Source organism: Poecilia reticulata, chromosome 8 (genome assembly GCF_904066995.2).
Source record: "Poecilia reticulata chromosome 8, P_reticulata-male-v2, whole genome shotgun sequence".
NCBI lineage: Eukaryota > Metazoa > Chordata > Actinopteri > Cyprinodontiformes > Poeciliidae > Poecilia > Poecilia reticulata.
Window position 1 is genome coordinate 1,501,286 of NC_088837.1, and position 26,881 is coordinate 1,528,166.

At 42.2% G+C, this 26,881-nt stretch overlaps 3 protein-coding genes across 4 annotated transcripts; all 3 read left to right on the top strand.

Annotated features, from left to right (window-relative positions):
* Nucleotides 1–153: 153 nt before the first annotated feature.
* On the top strand, nucleotides 154–8,858 carry rrn3 (RRN3 homolog, RNA polymerase I transcription factor). Its single transcript, XM_008415221.3, has 17 exons — nucleotides 154–480; nucleotides 641–697; nucleotides 776–865; nucleotides 1,983–2,112; nucleotides 2,186–2,245; nucleotides 2,325–2,391; nucleotides 2,573–2,642; nucleotides 2,723–2,821; nucleotides 3,018–3,104; nucleotides 3,657–3,780; nucleotides 4,713–4,843; nucleotides 4,931–5,061; nucleotides 5,617–5,804; nucleotides 5,910–6,018; nucleotides 6,546–6,698; nucleotides 7,537–7,621; nucleotides 8,442–8,858. Exons 1-17 carry the CDS (start codon nucleotides 385–387, stop codon nucleotides 8,595–8,597), a joined length of 1,833 nt encoding a protein of 610 aa, XP_008413443.1. The 5' UTR covers nucleotides 154–384; the 3' UTR covers nucleotides 8,598–8,858.
* A 97-nt stretch (nucleotides 8,859–8,955) lies between these two features.
* LOC103468505 (E3 ubiquitin-protein ligase TRIM21-like) lies at nucleotides 8,956–11,858 on the top strand. Its single transcript, XM_008415625.3, has one exon. It carries the CDS (start codon nucleotides 10,042–10,044, stop codon nucleotides 11,503–11,505), a length of 1,464 nt encoding a protein of 487 aa, XP_008413847.1. The 5' UTR covers nucleotides 8,956–10,041; the 3' UTR covers nucleotides 11,506–11,858.
* Nucleotides 11,859–12,308: 450 nt separating this feature from the next.
* Nucleotides 12,309–26,521, top strand: wipi1 (WD repeat domain, phosphoinositide interacting 1). Of its 2 annotated transcripts, none has more exons than XM_008415223.3 (13): nucleotides 12,309–12,656; nucleotides 15,479–15,561; nucleotides 16,145–16,314; nucleotides 18,317–18,413; nucleotides 18,652–18,749; nucleotides 19,949–20,041; nucleotides 20,580–20,650; nucleotides 21,496–21,603; nucleotides 22,480–22,644; nucleotides 22,862–22,969; nucleotides 23,145–23,287; nucleotides 25,437–25,590; nucleotides 25,877–26,521. In XM_008415223.3, the coding sequence occupies exons 1-12, from the start codon at nucleotides 12,580–12,582 to the stop codon at nucleotides 25,556–25,558; spliced, it is 1,335 nt and encodes a 444-aa protein (XP_008413445.1). In that variant the 5' UTR covers nucleotides 12,309–12,579; the 3' UTR covers nucleotides 25,559–25,590; nucleotides 25,877–26,521. The 2 variants fall into 2 exon arrangements, with proteins under 2 accessions (XP_008413445.1, XP_008413444.1); XM_008415222.3 differs by having other exon boundaries at nucleotides 12,310–12,656; nucleotides 25,437–25,537.
* Nucleotides 26,522–26,881: the final 360 nt, after the last annotated feature.

Sequence of the window (26,881 nt, forward strand, 5' to 3'; positions counted from 1 at the left end):
AACCACTGACAAAAACCTTTCTGACAATTTAGGAACCAACAAAATGAATTTGCAACCCTTTTTTATCCGCCTTACCAGCTAACCTTGCTACTCTGGACAGAAAGCTAGCTTATGTGTCACTGTAGCGTTATTATCTGTCGAGCCAAAGGGAACCAACCTTCTGACAGTGTAGCTCGTAGGAAGGGTATAAGCGTTACACCGTTGCCCCATGTAAACAGTTCCTCCAACATGCGGTTGTGTGCCTGCTATGAAAGTTTAGCTCAGCCTCACTCTTGTATGTTTATGAGTTTATTTTTTAATGTGATGCTTTAAGAAATTATTTCACTATTTAACTGCGAAGCGAAAGAACTTAAAGATTAAACAAAGCGACGGTAGCGGGGTTCCATGGAGGTGGAGGGCTGGGACTTCCTCAACTCTCCGCCCGTGAAAACAGTACGGTTCGGGGGCAGTGTGGCGGAGACGCTGGACAAACTCAGAAAGGTCAGTAGCAGCAGGTTTAACGCTACTGATAAAAGCACCCCATGCCACATCTCTGGTAGAAATTGACCCAAACCCGGTCTGGAACTGCACCATGAACTCTCAGGATGTAGTGGGAAAACATCAACACGAACTATTGACCTTTTTGTCTTGTTGCTTGAAGGGAGACAGCAGCGATTATGAACTCCTGAAGCATCAGCTGGCGGATCCGGACATAAAGGTAGAGTAAAGCATCGTGGTGTGTGAGCTGACCCTGGATGTGCAGCATTGTTCCTCAGTTCCTCCTCTCCTCTGACAGGACGCTCAGATCATCAGCTGGCTGCAGGAGTTTCGGGGCTGCATGACCCAGCTGACCAAAGACCATGAACAGCTCATTTACACCGTTTTAGTAAGAGAAAACTTGCTTTACTGATTCTGGCTCACTCTTTCTCTTTATAAGACTTCAGAGTAAATGAAGTAAAACCAATAGCTGTTGTCTAAATTGATAGTACTGCGTTATTTATAGTAGAGCTCCAACTAATTATTTTAGTTATCGGTGAAATCATTGGCACATTCTGCTGATTTTTCTATTTAACAACGTAGCCTTTTTTGTAAACAATATTATGAATTCATTAAGATGCATATAAACATTTCATTTTGTAAATAGAAAAAAATTAAGTTTTGCAAGATTTACAATTATAGCATTCCTTTAGTGAACATTTGGTCATTTGTAGCAAAGGATTCAGCTGCAGTGATATGAATACTGCAACAAGTGAGCAGCCAGCAGGCCTGAGCTCAAACCGTGGCAGCTGACTCTAGGTGAGCAGAGTGTGTTAGAGCTGCTGTGGCCGCTGCTGGTTTTTGGAAAATGTGTTAGTTATATTGCCTGATTGCAAATATGATGTTATTAATTAACCAACCTTTAATATTTTGACTGAATTTGCTTGATGGAAGGTTGAACAGGTCATTTAAGTTGTCACTAGGTGCCATTGTTTCAGTGTCAGCTGTATGTGTGTATATGTATTCTTGTTTTTTTTAGTTGTTTTTTTATTTTTGCTTGAAGTAAAATTCAGATTCTATATTCAATCTGACACAAAAGCCGTGGCATATGTCACAGCTGGCAGCTGACACTGGAAGTGCCACTGCCATGCTCTGAGCTAGCTGTCTCTCTGAAAACCTCCACTGATGATTATTTTTAGTAATTGATTAATAATTATATTGTAAAAGGTGTTTAATTAGAGATTTTATTTACATAATTTAACCAGGCGAAGCTAAAACTAAGCTTCTTAAGTTCTGGGTAAAATATGTTTACACACAGAATTATTTTTATTTATCTCGAATTCTAAATTTAAATATTTTTTGTACAGTTTTGGCTTAATTAATGCTCTAGCTGTTTATTCCTTTCAGCAAATGACCGTTGTTGTTTTTTGTTTTGTTTTTTTTATAGTCCAAGTAACGATTAATCAATTACTAAATTAGTTGACGATTATTTCAACAATTGGATTTTCCTGTGATTCCCCTTCCAGAGGCTTCCATGGGTGGGCCGGAGCCAGGCCGTAGTGGACGAGTTCCTGGCCTTCCTCAGCAACCTGGTGTCGGCGCAGACGGTGTATTTATGCGCCTGCCTCAAAATGGTGGTGTCCCACTTCACTCCCAGTAAGCCGCTCACTGCTGTTCATCAGATGCTACGGCTACCTGTTTAGGACAAACTGGTGTCTCTGTTTTTCAGAGCGGGTGACCATCTGTGAGGGAGGAGTTGATATCTCTGATTCAGAGGATGAGGAGGACAGTGAGTGTTGAGACGTTCTGCTGTGGTTTTCAGTCAGCAGACAGAACCGCCTGACACTCTGGCTTTGTTTTGATTTCAGCCGACCTCCCCAGAAACTTTGACCTTTGTCACCAGGCGCTGCAGCTCATCATCAGATACGTTCCCTCGTAGGTTTCTGACCAGCTTCTTGTTTCCTTTGCTCTTTGCTCTGGATTTTGGTTTCTAACTGGAAGGATGTTGATGAGCCAGGAAGAAAAAAAAAGAAAACATTTCACAATCCAGTCGTAGATGTTGTTCCAGTTGTACCTTTAAAACCCTCACTCCATGTCTCTTTTTGGTTTCTCTTAGGACGTGTCGCTTCCTCATGCCCATTCTCCAAGACGGCTTCCCTTTTGTCCAGAAATCCCCCAGAACTCTGGTAAGAACCCCCCACAGCTGCTCTCAGCTGCTCCTGATGAGCAGCACGGAGCTTCACTGACAGCTTGTTGCTCCTTAAAGGAATGCTACGTCCACAACCTGCTGAGGCTGACCGTCTACGTCCCATCCATCCGACGAGACGTGCTGGAGCTGATCGTTGGGCAGCTGCTCAAACTGGACGTGAGTGCTGCAGCCCAGCCAGGCTGCTGAAGGCGTTTGACCTGAGGGGGGGTCAAAGGTTAACGTCAGGAGGGAGCCCGTCACAAGGCTTTTTTTTTGGTTTTCTAGGCTTGTGTATACATAAAAAAAATCTTAAATGTAAATCTGAATGAATGCTGTGAGCTCGGGACCTGAATGTCTGGTGTGTGTGTCGCAGGTCAGCGCATCGAGGGAAGAGATCGAGGAGACAGAGGAGAACCAGAGCCAGAACCAGGACCAGCCTGAGGAGGGACTGTTTGACATGGTAACAAGCACCATGTGTGAAACAGTTCTGATCCACAGCATCACTGGTTGACCTTATAACCATAAAGCATAATGAAGAACTGAGCTGTGTTACCAGCTCTTTAGAATCGCCTTCAAGTAGCTCATTTTAATAGTTAATAATTATTATTTTTGTATTATCACTAAGAGTTTAATCACTGATTTTTTTTTTTTTTTTTGACAAAATCTACAACAGTCCTTCAGAATCGACCTGAAGGACTCAGTGATTCTGAGAACAGATTTTGAATTCTAATCCTCTCATCCTGTCATGTATTTTACCTTCCTGATGGATTTTAACAACTTGAACCAGATAAAAACTCGATACAATGAGACAGATGTGAACAGATGTGATTTGGATCCATTCTGCTGCCTGGCTGTGTGTCAGCTGCAGTCAGAATTTCTGCCGCTATATAAATTTTAATGAACCAAGGTGAAAATATCCCTATAGAGGGTAAAGGCTGCTGACCGTCTGATTGTGCAAAAGTTAAAGGCTGTGAAAACTTAAAAGTGAGTATTTTCTGGTTGTGTGTGTGAGGATGAGGACATGACTGCAGAGCAGCCGCACCGGACCAACATGATGGTCCACCCAGTGGCTGAGAGGTTGGACACACTCATGGTTGTTCTCATGGCTTACATCAGAGACATCTGCAATGTGGACGGTACTGATACACACACACACACACACACACACAAAATACATGAAATGAGTAACGGGGGGGGGGGGGGGTGGTCAGCGCATCCTTAAAGTGGCTGTTTGTATGTAACTTATAAAAAATGTTTTTACATATGTGTTTAATCTGTCAGCATGTTGTGACAGTGTGATATGAGACGTTCTTGATCTCCACTGCTGCTGTCTGAAGAAATGCACCAACCAAAAACAACCAATCAGAGCCAGGAGGCGGGGCTTACTGCTGTCAATCATCCCCCATTTACTTGCTGCTAAATGTTGCTAATGGCAGAGAAACAACTTACCGTTACAGAAAATCGGTTTATAGATGGATAGAAACTTTAATAATCTCTTTGGGAAATTGTGATTTCCATTTCCCACACAGCACTCTGACATATACATTAAACACTTAAAACATTGAATTTTTAAAGAAACATTAATATTAAAACCCAAATCCTACAGTCCCTCTGTTCTGTTGTCCTGTTAGCCTTCCTCCCTCCCAGTGAGGAGTTGAACAGCATTCATGGTAAAAGAGAGCAACAGGGAGGTGGGATGAGTAGTGCGCACATTGATTGATTGATTGATTGATTGACAGCTCTAAGACCTGCCTCCTGGTTCTGATTGGTTGTTTCTAGTTAGTACTGGGAGAAGCAGCTCCATTTTTTTTATCTGCACATACCTTAATGTCACAACATAGTGACAGTTTCTATAAAAATGTACAAAAGCTTTTTATTAAAGAGTCTATCTAAAATTAAGGCCTTAAAATATATGAAATTTATTTTAGAAAATGTGAGTTGGCACTGCTCTAAATTCATAACACCGACACCTGCAGGTTTCATTTGCATCTCTCATCTCTCTCTGAAGTCCAGTCAAGTCTCTGCAGGTCGGGGTCAGGTGACCGGACCACTGCTCTGTCTGTTCCAGGTTCGTTTCACGCTGAACGGACCAAGGAGCTCTACAAAGACCTGCTGAGTGTGTTCGACAAGCTCATCCTGCCGACTCACGCTTCCGGTCACGTGCAGTACACGCTGTTCTACCTCTGCAGCTTCAAACTGGTCAGTATGCCGGAACAGACAACGGGCCGTCATCCTACCCGTCCTCCGTCTGAGCTGCAGTGTGTGTGTCTGTGTCCCCTGGTCCAGGCTCTAGCCGAGGCTTTCCTCGATCATCTGTGGAAGGTTCTGCAGAACCCGACGCAGCCCGCCATCCTGCGGCAGGCCGCAGCCGGATACATGGGGAGCTTCATGGCCCGAGCCAAGTTCGTCCCTGTGCTGTGAGTCTACAAGGGTACTCAAAGCGAGGGCCACCAGAAGGCGCTAGAGGCGCATCAGGGAGTTGGAGGGAAGATAAGGGGAAAAAATGGAAAAAGAATTGGATTTTTTTTTTCATAAATTCATTATGATTGTTTTTAATCATAAAATCTAATCTGCTTTTCAATCATTATTATAAAATAAAGGTTTAATTGACTTGTTGAAATGTGATTTGTCTGGTTAGCTGCCTGTCAAACTGCTTTGCTTCTTAAGCTAGCGTAGCAAACGGGAAATTTGAAAAGTCTGTCAAGAAAAAGAGTGAAGGATCCGTCCAGCAGCTGCTGTGGAGGATTCTGCTGCAGAACACCATGAGAGCTACGAGGCAGCATTTACGCTGAACACATTTAATAACTATTGAGGAGTGAATAAAAAGAAAACCATTGTAGGTTTCTGTATGCATTTTATAGCATTGTAATCTGTGCGTTTTCAAAGTGAGTCCTTAACCAGAAGCTAATGCCCCAGAGTGGGGTCCCCAAACAGCAGTGGGGGTCTGACTCCCTGTCCTCCTGTCCTCACAGCACTGTCAGGGCGTGTCTGGACCTGCTGCTCACCTGGATCCACGCCTACATCGACAGCCAGGACAGCAGCGGCCGGCAGGTGTGCTGCGACATCAGCCTGCATGGACCCTTCTACGCCACCTGCCAGGCCGTCTTCTACACCCTGGTGTTCAGACACAGAGCCATGCTGGAGGCCAACATGAAGAAAGGTGACAGCAGCCAGGGGGTTAGGGGTGGTGGGGGGCGGGGGTGGGGGTTATTGGCCAGGCTCACTCCATGAGCTCAGCTTTGTCTGTCTCTCTCTCTGGTTTCAGGGTTGGAGTTTCTGCAGAGTCTGAACCTGGAGCGGCTGGTCATGTGTCAGCTCAATCCACTCAAAGTATGTCTGCCTTCAGTCACCAGCATGTTCGCAGCCATCACCAGGTACGCACGCGCGCACACACACACACACACACACACACACACATAGACACGTCACCTTCAAACCATTTCACATTTTGTCACATTACAGCTAGAGATATCAGTAATATCAGTCCTGATACTGAAAATAATTCTAGATTGGATACCGTGACAATGTGCTCGATCAATAAGGTCAGATCTATTCACTGTAATTCTATGCTTTGTGCTCTGAATTCATTCTTTATTATTTATTTTACATTATATTTAGAATTCCTAACTGAGCCATTTGAAAAAAGGTTATTTGACATGTTTGACCAATTTAGTTAACTTATTGTTTTTATCAGGTTCTCTATTATTTATTTCCCATTGGCTGTTCTACTCCTACCTGCACTGACTGAACAAATGAAAGTTGTTTTTCCATGTTTGACCGTTGGTATAAATAAATGTGCTGTACTGGTGCAGAGTTAATAAGGAAGTAAAATAAACCAAACTGTTTCAGCTGAAGCTCCAGGAAGCAGAGCTCTGCATCGTCTCCTGTGTCTGTGTTGCAGGAAGTACCAGGTGGTGTTCTGTTACACCATCATAGAGAGGAACAACAGGCAGGTGCTGCCGGTGGTCCGCAGCTCTGCAGGAGGAGACGGGGTGACCACCAACACCAACCCTCTGGACAGCTTCTTCCCCTTTGACCCCTACCTGCTCAAACGGTACCCCAGCTGGGTAATCCAGGGTTTCAGGAGGAACTCCCTACCTGCTGAGTGTGTCCTTAGCTTTTGGCTGAACGTATCAGAACACAGAGGAGGAGCAGCTTCATGCAGGTTTTCTGATTCTCCTTCAGAGGCCAGAACCACCCAGTTTCCTGAACTTCTTCTGCGCAACTAAATGTTCTAAAATCCCTCTCCTCTGTCTTTTTCCTCTGTGGGAAGTGGCAACATATCTTCCTTGGTCTCTCTGCTCCAATAGCACAGATCTGGAATTGCAAACTGTAGTGGGTTAAAATTCAAAAATCCTTTATTTAACCTATAGGACTAAATAAAGTCTTCATTTGGATGGTGTGGGCAGGAATGATCTCCAGTAGCAGTCAGTGTTGCACCAAATCTGAAGAAGCCTGTGATTGAAGACTGTTGGTGTATGACATGCTAGTGGCTCAATATCCAGTTAGCAATAAGATATTCCACAGTACCACATCCTGCGTCCCACCATCAGGTGTTAGCTAGCTCTGCTAATCCAGATCATTAGCTTTAGCTGCTTCTCCTTCAATCTCTATCAGTCTCAAAGCTTCATTTTCAACTCATCTGTGATGTGGGGTCATAGTTCACATATTACTTGAACTTTTCAGATGATAATCAGCTTCCCCCAGTTGTACACACAATGCTTTGCTCCCATGGTTACGCAGTATAACAACTGAATGAAAGTAAAAATGTAGGAGCAAAAATTCTTCCGGCTGCACAGCATCCAGAACCAGAGGGAACGAAACGGCAGAACAGACATCAGCTCAGCGCTCCCATGGTCTCTGACGTTAGGGATTTGTTTCTGTGTGTGCAGGTCTGGTCAGCTGATTGAGCCACTCTATCAGGCTTGGGATGACCTCGCAGAAACTGATCTGCTTCCTCCCAAAACAGCTCAACAGGTGAGCTAACTGGCTGCCGGGAATGCGACGCATTCTCTTCCTGTTTTATCACGGCTCTTCAAGTTACCGCTGTTTGCTGTTTCCCCTGCTTCTCTGAATGTTTTCAAACTGTGTCAAAGCTCTAGCATCAACTCATTCGCAGTTTTTATGATACGCTCCTGGATCAAGGTTATCATGAATCTTATTTCTGGACGGTTTCTGTGTTTATGTTCAGAATCATAGCAGCAAAGTGACAAATGTAAACAGTTACATGAGATGCGGTCGTATATCTGTTCAAGCGATCATCTATCAGCCAGTCAGAGGAGACTTTGGTGCCTTATTCAGGCATTGGAGTGATAAGCCCCGCCTACTTGGGAGCGGCTACAGAAGCGTTATGGATTCTACTTGTTGGAATGACACACAACATTTTCTGAAACTGTGATGTGAATCTCTGGTGGAGCCAACTGCACACTGTCTGAAAAACAAAAACAAACCGTCATCCTAATACCACTTCCTGTCGCATTTGTCATTTTCACCAGTAGTAACATCCGTCTGTTGATCACGTAACTCATATGATGCAAAAAAAGTGTTTCCATTGCAGTTTTGCAAAATACATCTGTTTCGATACAACTTAAAAACCACCTCATCCCAGCAAAAAAACGTTTTGTGGAAAAGCGTGAGTTTTTTTTAAATTAGTGTGTTTCCATTAAGCAGATTTAGTCTCTCTAATTTCAATTTGCGCAATTCTGTGGCAGCAACTTTAGAACGGTTTGTCAGAGTAAAAATCTAAGGAGGAAAAGGGTCTGGGTTTTCCTGATGGTGGTTGCTTCATCTGTTTTAGGCCCTGAAGGAGGATGAAGATGATTTCTTGAGTGGCGAGACGCCACACGGAGACGCCATGCTTGGACTGACCCCCAGCTCATACGGTTCCAACGTCTGCAGCCCCAACAGCGTGGGTTCCCCCCCTACGGCCCAACACAGAGCCTTCAAGTTTTAATCCCTCGCCGTGAACCTTCGTGTCCTGGCAGAGAAGCGCTGCTCTCATCAGAAGCTCTGCCTCCCTGCACTGCTGACACCAGTGGATCCAGGAACAGTGACTTTATTTCTACAGCTTAATGCTGCAGCTGCCCACATATGAAGTAGACGTGTGTCATTTTTAAAATTTTGTATTGTACACTACTCCAAGAGTGCTCACACACACCTATAAACATTTTCTATGAATAGATCATGTTTTAAATAAACAGTTAAAGAAGCGGTACCAGGTGTTAGTGTGGTACATATGCGTCCCAGTTCAAAAAGTAACCATGGTAACACATGGTAAGCACATGGCTGTACTTAGAAAAAATCTGTGTTCAGTTAAACCACAGACACAGCTAAGGTTTCTCAAAACACTACAACCAGCCCTCCACCTGAACCATCAGGACCTTCACTGATCAGGAGCTGGACTTCTTACTTAATACAAATCAATTCATGGTTGTCCTATAACTTTCTCCAGCTGAACAGAAACAAAACGGAAGTTATTATATTTGGACCTGCAGAGGAATGATCCAAAGTCAGCACAGCTTCGGTTATTACAGCTGGAGACTTGAGATCAGGCTGAACTCTGGGTGTAATGATGAACTCTGACCTGAACCATCAGATCAACATAAAGACGGTTACAAAGTCGGCCTTCTGTCACCTGAAGAACATCTCCAGGATTAGAGGACTAAAGTCTCAACTAGATCTAGAGAAACTCTGGTAATAAAAAGTCCTAAAAATGGAAAGACTGAAACGAAAAGACAGGTCTTCCACCATGACACGCACCCTGCTGACTCTTCATACTAACTCTGTCCGGAATCACTAAAAGGTAGCTTGAATTTGTCACAATGTAAAGCAAGGGCCTATCCTCGAATGGAAACACTGACACTTTTACAGTGCCTGTAAAAATTAATAACTTCTCCTCTGCTTTTATAAATTAATCATGACCAGCAAAATTTGGCATTCACAAAAAGTTTAATGTCGAAGTGAAAACCTGTTTACAAAAAATGACAAAAAAAAAGCTTTTAACATAAAATATGTTGCTGCATAAATTTTCAGCCCCTTTAAAGTGACTGACCTGCTTATCTTTTTTCTCAGGGAGGAGCAACACTGACTCATGATATTAAAATGTCACTCTTCAGAAATGAAAGTAATATTTAGTTGAAGTGACCCCTGAGCTGCTGTGGAGAGAAATCTCTGTTTCTTTCTGAAGACTTAAGTTAATGTGTTTCTGCTCAACAATACTGGTGAGTACAGCAAAAATTGTATTTGCTGTTTCTACAAACCAACAGGAAGTTTGAGCTTTTTTTTGAGGACTGAAAGGTGGTAGAAAATTTCAGGTTAGTGAAAAACTGCAACTCTGAACAAGTTAAAGTGATTTGTTTTAATGGAAGCTCTCCCTGACCTGTCCTCAGAGTTCAGACATGTCGTCTGGCAGCAACCTGCAGTCTAAGGATCAGTTTCTCTGCTCCATCTGCCTGGATGTGTTCACTGATCCAGTCACCACAGCGTGTGGACACAACTTCTGCAAGACCAGCATCATACAGCACTGGGATGGAAATGTTCCCTGCAAGTGTCCTCTGTGCAACGATAACTTTGCCTCTAGACCTCAGCTGAGAGTCAACACTTTGTTCTCTGAGATGATTGATCAGTTGAGACGTGAAGCCAGCAGCAGCTCAGAGCAACAAGTTGCCAAACCAAGAGAAGTTCCCTGTGACGTCTGCACTGGACCCAAACTGAAGGCCCTGAAGTCCTGCCTGGTGTGTCTGACCTCCTACTGCCAGACTCACTTGGAGCCTCACCTGATCGCTTCACGTCTGAAGAAACATCAGCTGAAGGAGCAGGTGGAGAACCTGGAGGACAGGATGTGTCTGCAGCACGATAGACCTCTGGAGCTGTTCTGTAGGACCGACCAGACATGCGTCTGCTTGCTCTGCCCCGTTTTAAACCACAAGGACCACGAGTTTGTTCCTCTGAAAGAAGAATCTGAAGAAAAGAAGGAAGAGCTGAGGAAGACGGAGGCTCAAGTTCAGAAGATGATCCAAGAGAGACGACTGATGATCCAGGACATCAGAAAGTCAGTGAAGATCAGCAAAGATGCTGCAGACAGAGAGAAAGCTGGAGGTGTTCAGGTCGTCACGGCTCTGATGGAGTCTGCTGAGAGAGGCCTGAAGAAGCTCATCAAGGAGATCCAAGACAAACGGGAAACTACAGAGAAACAGGCTGAAGACTTCATCAGAGATCTGGAGCAGGAGATCTCTGAGCTGAAGAAGAGGAGCTCTGAGGTGAAGCAGCTCTCATGGGATGAAGATCCCCTCCACCTCCTTCAAAGCTTCTCCTTCCTGAAAGCTGCTCCGCCCACCAAGACCTGGACAGAGGTCAGAGTTCATCCACCATCATATGAGGGGACTGTGGTGAGAGCTGTGACTCAGATTGAGCAGGAGATCAGGGAGAAGAAGCTGCAGAAGCTGACGGAGGCTGAGCTGAAGCGGGTCCAGCGGTTTGCTGTGGATGTGACTCTGGATCCTGACACAGCTCAGCCCTGGCTCATCCTGTCTGGTGATGGAAAACAGGTGAACCATGAAAACGTGAGGAAGAATCTTCCAGACAATCCAGAGAGATTTTCCCTGTGTCCATGTGTTTTAGGACAGCAGAGTTTTTCTTCAGGCAGATTTTACTTTGAGGTTCAGGTTAAAGGAAAGACTAAATGGGATTTAGAAGTGGCCAGAGAATCAGTCACCAGGAAGGGAAACATCACGCTGAGTCCCCAGAACGGTTTCTGGACTGTTGTGTTGAGAAATGGAAACAAGTACAAAGTTTTTGCTGACCCTTCAGTCCATCTCCATCTCCATCCTGGTCCTGAGAAGGTCGTCCTCAACAGGAAGTGAACAGTTCAGATTCTGTGCTGAAGCTCTGGTTCTGTTTCTACACATTTTCAGCTTTTGATTGATTATAAAGTCAAATAATGTTTGTAGCTCAGTTTATTGAATTATTCTACTGCTTGTGTAAGATTTTTATTTTTCTTGTTTTATTGACTTTAGGCCTGCATGAAAATGTTTCAACCTGTATATCAACTGATTTATTTGTAGTGATTGTTTTGTCATTGTGCATCATACTGGAGCTTCGAGGTCAGCTGTTTAAGATATTTAGACAGCAGGAAGAGGAGATCAATTGATTTGTAAAGCAATTGTTCTGTTTTTTTATGTTGAAGGCGGTTGGTAGTAAATTAAATGCTGATTAAAAATGCACCCCACACTTTTCAGATTTCTTTTTCTTTTTGTAAAGAAATTTAGCCATCCATATTTTGTTTCAGCTACAACTACTTTGTGTTGGCCTACCACGTAAAGTGTCAATAAACCAGACGAATATTTTTGGTTAGAACCTGCTAAAATAGGAAAAAGGATGGTGGTGAAATACTTTGCAAAGGTATTGTTAATCATCTTATTTAATGTTCTGATTATGTTCCAGTCCTCTAAGTATTTATTTTGTCAAACAACCACTTTTTTAATGTCATATTTTCCTTTGAACGGAACATCATCAGGCTGCATGACGTGACTAAATGAACTCGCCGCAAACAAAGTTCCATCAGCCAATGGGAACATACTACCGTACCCTGGATCAATCAAAATCAAACCACGGACAACGCGGGTTCACTTTCAGCCAATCACCATGGTGGTGTGGGTGACGTAGTTCCGTCAGCTGTTCTTGTTTTTTCGCTTCAGTTTATTTTCCTCCGGGCACTGGAGGTCCGACCCGATCAGAGAACCGCTCCGACACCGAATCTGAGCGTTCATCGCCCGGCGAGAGCCTCCACCCTGGCCGCTGTCCCACACACCTCGGCCGCTCCACTTTCCCTTTGAGCTGGAGCCGTCCTCCGCCGCAGAGATCGAGGGAAGCGGAGAAACAGATCCCGGGCCTCCAGTCCAGTTCGGAGGGGGGGAAGGAGGTCGCTGGGAAGCGGGATGGAGGGCGCGGACGGAGCGGGCGAACCGGGCCGGCGCCGCCAGTTCGGCTGCGCCTCTTTCAACCAAGACTCCACGTAAGCAAGCGGCTCACGCGAGGATGAGTCATCTGAAGACCCGTCCACGGAAATGGCTACTCTCAGCTGATATGTGGCTGAAGTCTGTCCAGAGCCAATGAGTTCTGCTCTTTGTGGACGTTAGAACCAGCTGGTAGCCCTGACCCACCTATCCCAGCAGTCCCAGTTACCGAACCAGTTAGTGGTTTATCAGCATTTGGACTGGAAGTGAAGCTGTGGGCCTTAACACTGACATCCTCCAGCTCCTTCCATATGTTTGCTGAATTTGTGTTGTTCTCGTCCACAGAATGTACTCAGGCAAAACATTATGACCACTGACGGATGAGGTGAATCTCCTAGTTGTTATCTGCCCATAATAAGCAGCTCTCCATTATGATGGTCCCTGCTGTTGGGGGGGACATTTTGTTCTCTGAGCTTTGGTGGAGGTAAGAGAGTGTGACTAGCATCAGGCTGAGATGGACTAGAGTTGCTGCTCAGTATGGGGCTCACTACATGGAGCTGCGATCAGCATCACGATATCAATATGTGCAACACTGCAGACATAGAGGGCAGCTACATAATGTCAGGAGCCATGCTTTCAACTCTGCTGCTCTACAATAAAAGTTTTGATCATTTAAATACATTTTTATTGTATGATACGGAGCTTAGAGAGCAAAACCAGAAAGCTCTGGGCTCAATGATCTCATGGGAAATAAAAAAGCTCTTAGAACATGTGGGTTAATATTATTAGTATGGGAATATTCTATCATGAGGTAAATTATTACGTTTTACTAAAATCCCACAGCTTTAGCCAATGCCATGTTGCAGACTGTGCGTGTTATAGAAACGTTATTCCTTTCTGACTGTGGAATGGTTTGAGAAAGGTCGCTGGATTTTAATCCAATGGATTATCTGTGCAGGGGCGAAACCATAAAAATATTCACCAACAACTGATCAGCCCCAGAGCCACTTTGGATAAATATATTCTGTCTAAGCATACATCACTTCTGCCACCTACTGTTTTGGAGGGGAACTGCTGGCTCCAATGGGACGCTCTACTGCAGGGGTGTCAAACTCCAGTCCTGAAGGGCCGCTGTCCTGCAGTTTTTAGATGTGCCACAGGTACAAAACACCTGAATCAAATGGCTTAATTACCTCCTCAGTTCTCCAGAGCCTTGCTAATAACCTAATTATTCTATTCAGGTGTGGTGCAGCACAGGCACTTCTAAAAGTTGCAGGACACCGGCCCTCGAGGACTGGAGTTTGACACCCCTGCTCTACTGGTTACTTACCTCTCCATGGGACCAACCAATCGCTTGGCTCCCTGGCTCCGCCCCTTCATATGTGGAATGTCTCGGAGTTTGACCAATGGACCAATACCATCCACTGCATCTTTGAGTCAAACTTTCATGAATCCAGGTTGTTTTGGCAGCAAAATGGTGGCTCACCACATCATAAGGCTGTTATTGCAGTTACCTGATGTAGGCATAATGCAGTAATCATGAGTCAGCATTATGAAGCTGCTGCAGTAAGCTGGGCTGGAGTTGATTATCAGCCCTGTTTAGGCCAAGCTCCCATAAACAGACACATAGAACCCGTTTTATTCCCACCCTTGTGTTTGGATCAGATACAGCATAGGACCAGATGATGGTTCCTTATGCTCAGTTTGGTAAAACATCAACCCTCATTTTCCAAGGCTAATCTGTGAAAAGGGAATATTAAGATGTATAATTGGTATTATACAATATTAACAATCTCATGTTTCTTGAAAGAGCAGTTTGCTCTTAGCATGCAGGTTCAGTTGTAGTTATTTAAATAGTCAGATTCCTATCGTAGTGCACCAATTCCTCCCTATAAGGTCTGAGCTGTCTGGTTATGTACAATCAAGTCTTTTGAGTTTTTCATCATAATAATGTTATTCTCTCATCAAAAACATACCTGGAGTGTTGCTTTGATTCTTTTATGCATGTTTGAGAAATTCTTTAATCTCCATGGCAATCGTTCAACTGCAAAAATGTCTGGGTGAACCCTTCGAGGCACAACTCTTCCTCAGGGCTGCAGTTTTCAAGCACCTTTCTTCCGCGACTTCCCCATTCAGCTCCTTCGGACTAGCCAGCAGCAGTTAGCAAACACCTGGTGGAACTGTGCATCTGCTGAGCTCATTATAGGAGCTACTTCTCAATGCAACACTGGCAGAAAAGTTGTTAAGGGGTTAATAGAGGGGCCATGTGGTGATGACATCTTGAACGTGGAGTTACAGAAAGAGCAGGAGTTTTTTTTTTTAGTTAGAGGCCCAATTTCAAGGTGTTATATTTCTTTCGAGTCATATTTGATTTATATGTAGTTACTTAACTGTGTTATAAAATGTCACTATGTCCCTGGAAAACACAATACTGTCCCTTTAGAAGAGAAATGATCTAGTTTCATCTCCAATATAAAAACTTATTCTTGACTGGTTGATTGATTAGCAGAAACATCTTTTGTCACATGAAGCAGCAGCAGAACTCATCGACTGTGATGATTTACAGTTTTCTGTGTGAGCGTTCATAGGCTCACATCATAGAAATGGTCCAGAGCTTCTAGGTGACCTGTGTGGAGTTGAACCAGCCGAGCATGGATCCCTCACTTCCTGTATAAGAGCCACATAGCACCACAGATCCTCCACCATGTCCTGCATGACGCGTTTTATCACTGCAGTCCTCTCTGCACACAGTTCCTGTTAAAATCCTTTTTAGAGTTTGATAAGCTGCACATGATTGCTTTCGTGATGGTTAACCAGAAAAGCCGTTTTCATAGCATCACCCTGAACCAGTCTGGATGTCTAACAGCTGTGTGTGTTGCAGGTCACTGGCGTTGGGAACAAGGAGTGGCTACCAACTTTTCTCTCTGACCTCGGTGGAAAAACTGGACTGCATCCATGAGAGCGGTCAGTTTGGACTAAACATCTCTCCCTGGTTAATGTTCAGTTTGCTTTTTCAAATCAAACAGGAATACATCCTACACTGTGTCCACGTAAACGAGGGTGATTGACAGTGCTGAGACTCTCCTCCTGACTGATTGGTTGCTTCTGACTGAATGGTGTATTTCTGCAGTTGCACTGGGAGCACTGGGAGAGGGCAGAGGAGCTCGGTTCTTTTAACAGATGATCTGCTTTATATGATACTGTAACAACAAAATGATAAATGTAACAAATATGTAAAAAACATAGATTTTTTAATAAAAACTACATACTGCAGCTTTAAACTTAAGGTACAACGTCCATAATGGCAAACCAAGTCATGTTTATGTCACCAGATGATTCCTCACTACAAATATCATTTAATATGCTTTTTTAAACTAAAGCTGCAAAATATCCCTAACAAAGTTATGTCATACATATTTTCACCTAAACCATAAAGTTGTCAGGCTCCAGCTGTCTGGCTGATGGTTTCATGTTGTGGCTGTATCACCTCCTCTGGTTACGTCTGATAGGCCGTGAAAGAAGATCTCTGCTCTATGTTGTTTTCCAGCAAACACTCCAGACGTCTACATCGTGGAGCGTCTGTTCTCCAGCAGTCTGGTGGTGGTGGTGAGTGCTGCCATGCCGCAACGGATGAACATCTATCACTTTAAGAAAGGGACGGAGATTTGTAACTACAGTTACCCCAGCAGCATCCTTTCCGTCAAGCTCAACAGACAGGTGACTCGCACCGTTTCAGCTCCCGGTCTGTGTCAATGAATGTTCAGATTATCCACATTTAGTCTGCATTTAAGCAGATGTCCAGAGCGTACGACTCATGTTTAAAATAACTCAAAAAAGTCCGTTATATTGTGGGTTGATTCTTTTATAGAAATATCGGGAGTTCTTAGCTTTAATGCATTTAATGAACAAGAAAAATAACATTTAGAGTTTCATTCTTTACCCAACATATTATTTTAATTAAGATTTCACTGCTTTTATTTCTAGTAAGCCGTCTAACCTCTCCCGTTTTTTTTTAGCTTTTGCTTAACATCCTCCAGCTCCATTTTGTTGTTTATTGTAACTGGAGGGAGAGTGAAGAGCAAATATTCTGGGATGTGATTGATGTGAAAGTTTATGTTCAAGAGCTTGCAGCCTTGAACAAAAAGGGCCTGCAGTATGGATGAGGTGTCTGCAAAACACTTAAGATTCTCAAGCTCCCTTTGCTTGCTTTGTGTTTCACTTGAGTTTTAGCTGTTAGTGCCGATTATAACATAAATATGGCAAAATAAATAAGGACAGTTGTCAGTCCATGGATTTAGCCAGTGTGCTATTCAAGGTCCTGGAGAGGATTATTCAATAATATAGAATATTTTCTCCTTACTCCTTATAACCATGTTTGCTTTAAATCAAATCATGGCTCAGATATGTGTTTTTGAGTTGTATAATTTGTACAATTACACAACTTTTATGTGTTTTACTGATGCTCCAAAGACCTTTGATTGACAGGGTTAGTCATAAAAGCCATTTTATAACTTATACAATACAGGAACTAGACGTGAACATCAGCCTGCTGGTCCAGTCAGAACTTACCAGTGTGGCCAAGAAGAAGAAGAGATGCAATAAAAATCTTAAATATGATTCGGATGCAAACCAAAGTGGGTCAAATGGTTTCCCTCAGAGCTGCAGGCAAAGAAAACCTTACGGCACAAGGTCCTTCAATGAGGAAAATAAAAGTCTTGTTCTTGGAAAGTAGAATATTTCTGCATAATAAACAAAATAATCAACATAAATCAACATAACATTTATCAACAATAAGCAACATAACAAGAATTACTTATTACTAGTATAACAAAGTAATCCTGGATTACTTTGTTATGCTAGCATATTAAAATAAGTGTTTGACTTTATAAGCAAATGATTTATATGGCTTGAGACCAGCTGAGTGCAGACTGTTCAACTGCTTATCACGTTGTTGGAAGTATCTCTAAAGGACAAAACCGACGTCACGAACTGGCAGGAGGCAGATAAGGAGCTTCAGTGTCTCTGCGGCCAAATGAACCGTAACTCCACATTTCCTCGTGATCTTACCGAGAGCCGTTTCCTCCCTCCACCGCTGCATGTGGCAGGGCTGTGGTCCCTGTGGGATTTTTCATCAGATGTAGTCGTTTTAACTGCAACTGTCCCATTTTTAGACTCAGATTGTTTTTTTGTTTTTTAGAGAACAAACGGCATCATGGAGACGGCACAGCAGATTCCCCAATCTGAGAATCTATGGAAAAACTTCAAATATGTTCACAGATCATACTCTCAGTGGTTGTTAATGATTGTTTGGAGAGGGTCTAAAAACAATAAATCCTGTCGCTAAGCCTCCCAAACAGAAGCAACGTCTGAATATCTCTGGTGAACATCCAGCAGCCTGATGTCAGGACAGAGCAGCAGATCATTCAGAAGACGTGATTCTCGCTTATGTTGTGTCCCACACAGACTGTATACCAGCTGGGAAATGATATGTGAATATTTATGATGCCTTATTGTCACTCACTTCTTTGGGTCAAAGAGGACAGAGTTCATGTTCTTAGTGGGAACTTTTGGCTCCCAGTGGACAGAAACTTAATCTGTGGAATGTAGAGATGCTCTCCCACTGGTTTTTCTGGAAATGTGCTGACTGGGAGCAACAGGCTCCAGATACCTGAGACTCTCCTCAGGGATGTTCACCGATGTTCTTGAACGTGTCTTACAGAGGCTGGTGGTGTTCCTGGAGGAGTCCATTTATGTCCACAACATTAAAGACATGAAACTTCTCAAGACTCTGCTCGACACTCCGTCCAACCCCTCAGGTACGGGGAGAGCTTTACTAATGTTTGAATTACTTCTTTAGACTTTATCCTTCCCCCAACTTGGCAGAAATAAGTTTAAAGAAAGACAAACTGAAAATGGCTCTCCAAATCTTCACTCTTTGGATTTTAATCTGATCTACCTTTGCACTTTTATTTACATTTTGCAGCGTAAACTTTATCAGCTTTTCAGGACTATGTGAAATGAAGCGATGTTTAGAAATGTCCTGACCTCCTGCAGGACTCTGCGCTCTGTCCACCAATCAGTCCAGTTCCTACCTGGCATATCCTGGCAGCGTCACGTCTGGGGACATCGTTGTTCATGACACCAACAGTTTGGTAAGAGCCATGTCAGTGTAGAACGTACACTAAATGTTGCGCTCAGGGATTCACTAAACATTTGGTTTATTAGCAGAGATGTGCCAATCATAGCTAGATTTGTGATTGATTTCTGATCTAGAGTTTTTGTAAAGAGCTGTAATGAACAATATTCAGATGATTTTTTGTAGCCTTCTTGTCATTAGGAGTCATAATTATTTGAGTAAAGAGTTGGTGTAAAACTTGAACTCTTTTATAATTATTAGTTCGACATTTCAACCTGGCCTTAACATCTAGCATCTAGCTTGCGCTGTCAGTGGTGTTAGCATGTTTTGCTCCAACTCATCTTGAGTTCTCTCTGTTCTTAGATACGTTTGTCTGCAACAGTTTAGTGAGTGATGTTTGTCCTGTGACCTGAACCCTTTTGTCCTGTGGCTGCTCCTCCTGGAGCCGCTGTAAATCTAGCAGAGCGTTCCTGTTACTGTAAGATAGCAGACAGCAGGAAACCAAAACAAGCCCTACAAGTCCATTCCTGGAGAGTACAACAGAGAGGTTTTCCAAAGGTTCACACGCCGCCTCTTCCTCTGTTCGCCTGATTCACTCCAGGCTTCGTGATGGGTCAACATGATGCCAAACCAACTGGATCACAACATGCTTTTCCCCCTCTTATTGGCTCAGCTGGAGGTTTTTGATTCATTTGGTTTGTGTGGTTCAGACTTTTTTCATTTTGACCTTTATCAATATCTCTTCACTAAATAATACAGGTTATTGTAGGTGTCTATGTACACTTTAACACAAGTCAGGGCAGGGAATGAGAGCACACTTCTTCAATTATTATTGTTATTTTATTTATTTATTTAGTTTTTTATTTTTATTTTTTTTTATTTATTTTTTTTATTTTTTCAAATTTGCCATGTTTACATTAAGCAAATTCATTTTGAAATGCCAAATCAGAAGTTAACCTAAAAATCACAGATGAAGTCTGGCTGAGCATGTGGAGGGTCCGCACCATAACATGGGATCTCTGAGGAAATGTTAATTAAAATAATTAAATTAAAGGCTGGATTTTTCTAAACAATTTTGGCGTGAAATTATGATACTACATTATACAGCAGCTTTGTTTTCAGGGTTTTTAAAACCTTTTCAAACAAGTTTGCGTGCCTTCAAAAGCACAAGGATCTCTCGTCGTTCCTGAGACGTAACTGCTGGTTTCATTTCAGAGCACCGTGGCCACCATCCCGGCCCATGACAGCCCGCTGGCAGCGCTTGCCTTCAACGCCTCTGCCACTAAACTCGCCAGCGCCTCGGAGAAGGTGAGACTACACTAGCACCACGTTCAGCTCTTTGAGGTAGACGGGGAGATTTGCATTCATCCTGATCATCGTGGGCCACCTGGTGGGAGGGAACAATAAACCCTCGTTGTCATTGTGGCCTCATCACCTTTCATGGTTACCACCATCTTCTGAGGTTTCAAAACTTTCCTCATCTGACATACTCCATTTTCAGAACAGCAATAGCTTAAAAAATATGTAAACAAAAAAAATAAAACAAAAAGATCTCTAGAACTTGAATCTAAATCCCAGTGAAATATAGTAGAACCCTACCAAATATTGTAGGGAAGCAGGTTACATTTTTATATTGCCAAAATATATGGTAGAGATGATGAATGTTTCTGCTTTTCTGCACCCTTATTGAAACATTAGCTAACATTGTGTTAAAAAAAAGAAATGAAAATGACCAGCTTTGCGTCTGTCTGTCTGTCTGTCTGTCTGTCTGTCTGTCTGTCTGTCTGTCTGTCTGTCTGTCTGTCTGTCTGTCTGTCTGTCTGTCTGTCTGTCTGTCTGTGTGCAGGGGACTGTGATCCGAGTCTTCTCTGTTCCTGAAGGCGAGCGTCTATTTGAGTTCCGCAGAGGCATGAAAAGGTCAGCGCTGTTACACATCATTTCAGATGCACATAGTGCTAAGATCATTTCCTTATACTGCTGAATCCAGAATCCAGCTCCAGAGCAAATTACTGAGTGGCGGATGATAAACAGAACTGCTAAGAAATGATGATGATGATGATGATGATGATGATGATGATGATGATGATGATGATGATGATGATGATGATGATGATGATGATGATGATGATGATTGCATATACTTCTAGCTTTGTTAAATACTGGAATAATTGTCTGTTTTGTGATGGATGTGTTTTTTTGTTTTTTCTTGATGATTTGTTTTATTTTTAAAAAAAATCTAAATGGTATGAACTACTTGTCTCAAAATATAAAAGATTTTCATTAGGTAAAAGTTTTTGGCCTACATGATAACAGCACTGAACTTCACCCTGAACACAACATCCCCAGCATGAAACACGGTGGTGTAAGAATCTTTTTTTTTCTAGAGATGAGGAAAACACAAACCTGCAGCAGAGCTTTGCTCTCCAGCAGGCCAGCAACCCAAACATCTGCGTTCTCGTCGTACTTTGTTGACACGAAGCTTTTATTGCCCCCTGATGACCGATGTCCAGTCATCTGGTGTCAGATGACACATGTGGGCTGAGACACCAGACAGCTTAGGATATTGGGAACCTAATGCTCAGCCAGTAAATCCATAAAATAGGTTAACCATCCACTTTTTAAAAAAATATTTTTTTGAATTTATTGATCAATTGGCAGGAAAGAAGAGGAAAATGTGCAGTGACTGAGAATCGAGCCTGGGAGTTTTCCCTCCCTAACAGCTGCTCCCCCTGCGCTCCATTAATCATCCATTTTGTCTGCAGGTATGTCAGCATAAGCTCCTTATCCTTCAGTTTGGATGCCCAGTTCCTCTGCGCCTCCAGCAACACAGAGACTGTTCACATCTTTAAACTGGAACAACTGGGAGCAAGGTCAGCCTCCAGAGAGACTAAACGGACTAAATACTGGAAAACTGTTAGCTTTCACAATGTAGCCCAGATTTAGAAAGGAACATTTGTCTGTCTGTGAGCTTTAGTCGTACCTATTATTCAGTTTAGATTATCTACGCAGCACTTTTTACAAGACAAGCAGCTGCTATTCATATCTGGTGCTATAAAAACCATTTCTGTTCAAATTCAATTCATTCCAATATTCACCAATAACAAAGACACATTCAGTTCCAATTTTATACACTGCAGACCTCATTAGAATGTCATACACTTAGCTTAGCTGATCGCACAGCAGAAAAAACATTATGTGAGGACAGCAACAGACTCAGCAGGAAAAATGGAACATGTAGAAACAGCAGAGAGAAAAGGCTTCCTTTTCAGAAGACAGAAAAAGGCAAAAAAACACAAAATAATACAACTCTGGAAAAATAAAGAGCACTTAAAATGACCCGTTTCTCTGATTTTACTCTATACGTATAAATCTATATATGTTTGAATAAAATTAACATTGTTCTTTTATTTTATGAACAAAAGCTGAGTATTTATTTGCAGAAAATGAGAAATGGTCAAAATAACAAAAAAATAATAATAATGCAGTGCCGTCAGACCACAAATAATGCAAAGAGAACAAGTTCATATTCATTTAGAAACAACCATACTGATGTTTTGAACTCAGGAAGAGTTCAGAAATCTTTTTTTTCCCAGTGGAAACTTAGGATCATTTTAACAATCAAACAGTATGTTTTTAGGACATAATGTGTGTTGTATGATATATTTACTCTTTAATGTATTTATTCAAAAGAAAACAAACATAGTGGTTATGTCACAAGACCTCTAACTGTCGTCATCTCTCTCCAGTGCGGAGGACGAGGCGGCTACCTGGACAGCTTACATGGGGAAGATGTTTTCTGCGGCCAGCAGCTACCTCCCTGGTCCGGTTTCTGGCATGATGAGCCAGGACCGGGCTTTCGCTACCGTTCACCTCCTCTCATCTGGTCAGAGGAACGTTTGCACCTTAGTCACGTGAGCTACTCTCTCTTCCTCTCCGTCTCTAACACAACCATGTAGGCGAATGCTGAAGACATGCGTAGATATTCTGAGTAACGTGTCAAAAGCTGCATTTAATGGCCATATTTCAGTCCAGTTTGGAGCTCGGAAAACAATGTTTTCTGCAAGAAGTGAACAACCATTAGTACTTAGCTTCCACTGCTCCTTTTCTGTGGGGTCTTGGATGTTTCAGGATCCAGAGGCTCCTGCGGCTGCTGGTGGCCACCGCCGACGGCCAGCTCTTCATTTATAATGTGGATCCACAGGATGGAGGCGAGTGCCAGCTGGCTTACAAACACAGGTGAGGCTGATCCAAATCCATCAGACTGGATATACCACACTCAGCTGACATGAATGTGTAGTTACTTCTTTCTTGTGATTGTTTTCTCCTTTGTGTGTGTGTGTGTGTGTGTGTGTGTGTGTGTGTGTGTGTGTGTGTGTGTGTGTGTGTGTGTGTGTGTGTGTGTGTGTCTTAGGGTCGTTGGTGTTGATGATGAAACGCACGGTGAAGAGATGAAGTCAGAGGGGGCACAGCTCACACAGGAAACACACTCCTCTCCATCTTATGCAGAAACTGCTGCCTTACCAGCTTCTGGTCATGCTACTGCAACCCTCACTGGTTAGTGGTAACCAACTGTACTAGTTAAGGACCATTATCTACCTCAACTTTAAACCTTGTAGTATGTAACTCTTATAAAAATGATGTTTTTCCATATTTGTTGAAACTGTCACCAGTTTATGAGACAGATCATCTGTGAACAGATCCATCTGCTCCACCTCTTCCCTGAGCTGTAAATGCGCCGACCAAAAACAACCAATCAGAGCCAGGAGGCGTGTCTTAGCGCACTAGCTGCCACAGTAGTAATGCTTTCCTTACTAATCGTGCTAATCGCTATCTGTTGACGTCGTAATCATTTTGTCTTTGATGTCAACTAGTAAATCTGTCTTCCAGCACACATGACCTCACCTGATATGAATAATTAATGACGGTTAGGAAGATTGGACGAACGCTGCCAGCTGTTCTCATGTCTGCCTTTGTTATGTTCCTGAAGTTATAGTCAGACTAAATGTCTGGTGGTTGCTGGACAAAGCCTTATAAAAACTGGAGATTAGAAATTGACTAACCGGAGCGTCTTTAATCCAGAGTTTTACTTTCTTTGCAGCAATTGGAAAATCGCTCAGGAGTTGGAAGTGTTGCGCAGAAATCGTTTCTTTGATATTTCTTGTAATGACTGGGGTTTTTGGAGAGAGTCTAAAGCTGAGCAGAAGGCATCGCACACAGTTTGCAGCGATGCAGAGATGATGAGTCTGAATCGCAAATCAACTTCTTTATAAAAATCTAATATTTTTTTTACCACTATCGGCTAAAAGTTCTGAGATCTCTTCCTTTCTTTCCCACACCCATGTTTGTTTAATAGAGATTTGGGATCATATTCTCTGGACAATGTTTTGTTTTTGAAAAGAAAAAAAAGCTCAGTCTGTTGTTTATGCATGTAGTATCGCTATCATTGCCATGGTTATCATCATATCACATAGCAGCAAGTAACACAAGTACCATGAGAGCAGAGGTCATGTGAGCAGGAAGCCTCTGTTTGAGTATCCTGAAAAACCCAGAAGAAAAATAATCAATAGTAGATACTGAGATCCTTCACCCATCCTCTAAAAACAGATAAAATATATATATAAATATTGATATATATTTTACTCTCTGAAATCCGGCAGTGCTGATTACTTGAAGAGGAAACCTACATAAGTCGGTTTCCTCTTCAAAAAGTAATAAAGAGCAAACTAATGTATTGAAATAAAGACACAGTAACAAATGCAGGTTTTCATGTTTTTTGATGAAATGAACCAGGAATTTATTTTAGATCTTTTTTGTCATTAATTTGGAAACTATGTTCTTTTTCAGAATCTGCTTCATAGGCCAACGTTTTGTGCCCAAACAAGAGATTTGACTTTAGTTTTGATATGAATATATAAACTTTAGGGGAAATTAATTATTCTTTTAGCATTTTCTACAAATATCAACATCCCACAGAAGAAGATCTATCCTCTCACTTTTTTGCAAGAAAACTTTTCATCTTTGATTAAAACCTAAAAAATTAAATAAAATTATGACTCCCCCTCCCCCCTACATTTTCTGCTGTAGATATTTATCAAAAATTATAAGCAGTCTTTTTTTTGTTGTTCTTTTTTTCAAAAGATCATGTAGCATTTTCAGCCCTAAACAAGTTTTATTTTACTGGGCTGAGGGCCAAACGGTTCTTTTGATTATAAAGATTGCAGGCCTAGTCAAAGTCAAGCTGAAGATCAATGCCTGGACTTGAAACTGATGCTCATGCATGTTCTCCATCCAACCTGTTCCAGCTGCTACACTCAGAACCCTGCAGTGAAAGGTGGCTTCACATACCAATAGATGCTGCACTTTTCAGATTCTTGTTTGCAAAGAACTTTGAGCAACATCAGTTCTTTTCCATCTCCTTCACCATGATTCATTCCTTTTTTTTGGTCTATCACATAAAATCAAAAATACTAAAGCTTGTTATAATTCATCAAATAGTAAAAGGTATTTGTTTCCAACATTCTGTGGATTCCTCTTCATTTCTAAGCTCATTGCAGGAAGAACTTACTTCCTGTCGAAGCAGCCAACCGGCTTCCAGACACATGGCTACAACACAAACAGCGAATGCGGGACAGTATGGTTGTGAGGTCTAAGCTCTGGGGATCTGGAAAATGTTAACGATTCCTCTGTCTTCGCCAACCTGCAGGTTACTCTGAAGACGGTGGTGCGAAACAGGGGGACGTGATTCCTGAGCACGAGTTTGCTGTGGGGCCGGTGTGTCTGGACGACGAGAACGAGTTCCCTCCTGTGAGCAACCAGAAGTGCTGACTATCAGCCGTAGACTCTCACTGCAGCTGATTGTAAGAAATATCTAACCTTTATGCAACTTGGCTAGTTTCCTGAAGAGTTCAGAACCAAAGCTTTTAAGAAGAGGGATTTTAATTTTAGTAAAGTAATGAAACCTAGAGAACATGAAACCAAACTAGGCACTAGCATCGAATGAACTCACGAATACATCATTCTAGCTTCCACCAAACATGTTTTATGTGATTATTCATGTATTGGATGTGCAAAACTCATTTGTGTTTCCTGAATAGTTCAGAGCCATGCAGACAAAACTAACAAGTGTTTGTGTGTCTTTTGTAGATCCATTCTTGCCGCAGCGGGACTGGAGATGGCCAGGGCTGAGTGTGGAGAAGAACAGAGAGACAGACGGGCGTCAGCCGGCGAGGTGAACAGAAGAAATCCGTTCTCAGAATTTCAGGGAGGCAAATAATTCCAGCATGAAAAGAGGGAAACATCTGAAGGTCACACAGTAAGGAAAACAAGCTGGGATGTCATTTCATCTGAGAATGAAAATGTTTACTCTGGAATACCTGTTGAAAACAAAAGACGTGGATAGAGTTTGGAACGCTGAATGACCAACAAGTCTGACTTTGCTGGAAACATGAGATGCATGCTTGATAGGAAATATAACCACAACTTTGATTTTATCATTACTTGTCAAATATACAGTTGACATGCATTATTGTAGCAGAATTAGTTTTGCCTTATCATTTCAATTTACATATCAGGTTTGTATTGTAAATACTGTCCCGTTTCATCGAATGCATTCAGTGTTTCTGTGTATGCCTGCTGGAGGACCTTCAGCCGGCAGATAACTACTCTGTTTCGTTGTGCCTCATATTTTTTTTTGTAAAAGTAAAATGTATTTTACTAATTGCACAAGACCAAAAAAAAAGAGGAAGAAACTAAATAATAAACTAATAGACTGAAACTATGCAAAGCAAACTAGTTGTCCTGTTTTGTGTTTATAAAACTGAATTCATCAGCTTGTAGATAATTGTGACTTTTCAAAAAAACCTTGTATCTTTTCCAACTTTTTTTCTTTTAAATTGGCTTTTATGGATGACCGAAAAATAGTCAATATCTTACCAGAAAGAGGGTTAGGGTTACCCCTTCTGGTAAGAACTGTCCCTCATAGAGTAAACTGTTTACTGTATAATGTAAACATACAGTGATGGGATGTTTACATTGTTCACTTTGACATTAAAAGTTTTTTTTTTGTTAAAAAAAGCCAATTTTTGTTGATCATGATTGATTTCTAAAAGTAACAAAATGGTAAAATATCAAAAAGCGGGTGAATACTTT

Excerpts from the sequence above, each read along its gene's own strand:
- LOC103468505 (XM_008415625.3), top strand. The coding sequence starts at position 10,042 with ATGTCGTCTGGCAGCAACCTGCAGTCTAAGGATCAGTTTCTCTGCTCC.
- rrn3 (XM_008415221.3), top strand. The coding sequence starts at position 385 with ATGGAGGTGGAGGGCTGGGACTTCCTCAACTCTCCGCCCGTGAAAACA. Across the intron at positions 4,844-4,930 it reads ACCTCTGCAGCTTCAAACTG|GCTCTAGCCGAGGCTTTCCT; the intron begins GTCAGTATGCCG and ends CCCCTGGTCCAG. Across the intron at positions 5,062-5,616 it reads GCCAAGTTCGTCCCTGTGCT|CACTGTCAGGGCGTGTCTGG; the intron begins GTGAGTCTACAA and ends CTGTCCTCACAG.
- wipi1 (XM_008415222.3), top strand. The coding sequence starts at position 12,580 with ATGGAGGGCGCGGACGGAGCGGGCGAACCGGGCCGGCGCCGCCAGTTC. Across the intron at positions 16,315-18,316 it reads CCGTCAAGCTCAACAGACAG|AGGCTGGTGGTGTTCCTGGA; the intron begins GTGACTCGCACC and ends CGTGTCTTACAG. Across the intron at positions 18,750-19,948 it reads TTCATGACACCAACAGTTTG|AGCACCGTGGCCACCATCCC; the intron begins GTAAGAGCCATG and ends GTTTCATTTCAG.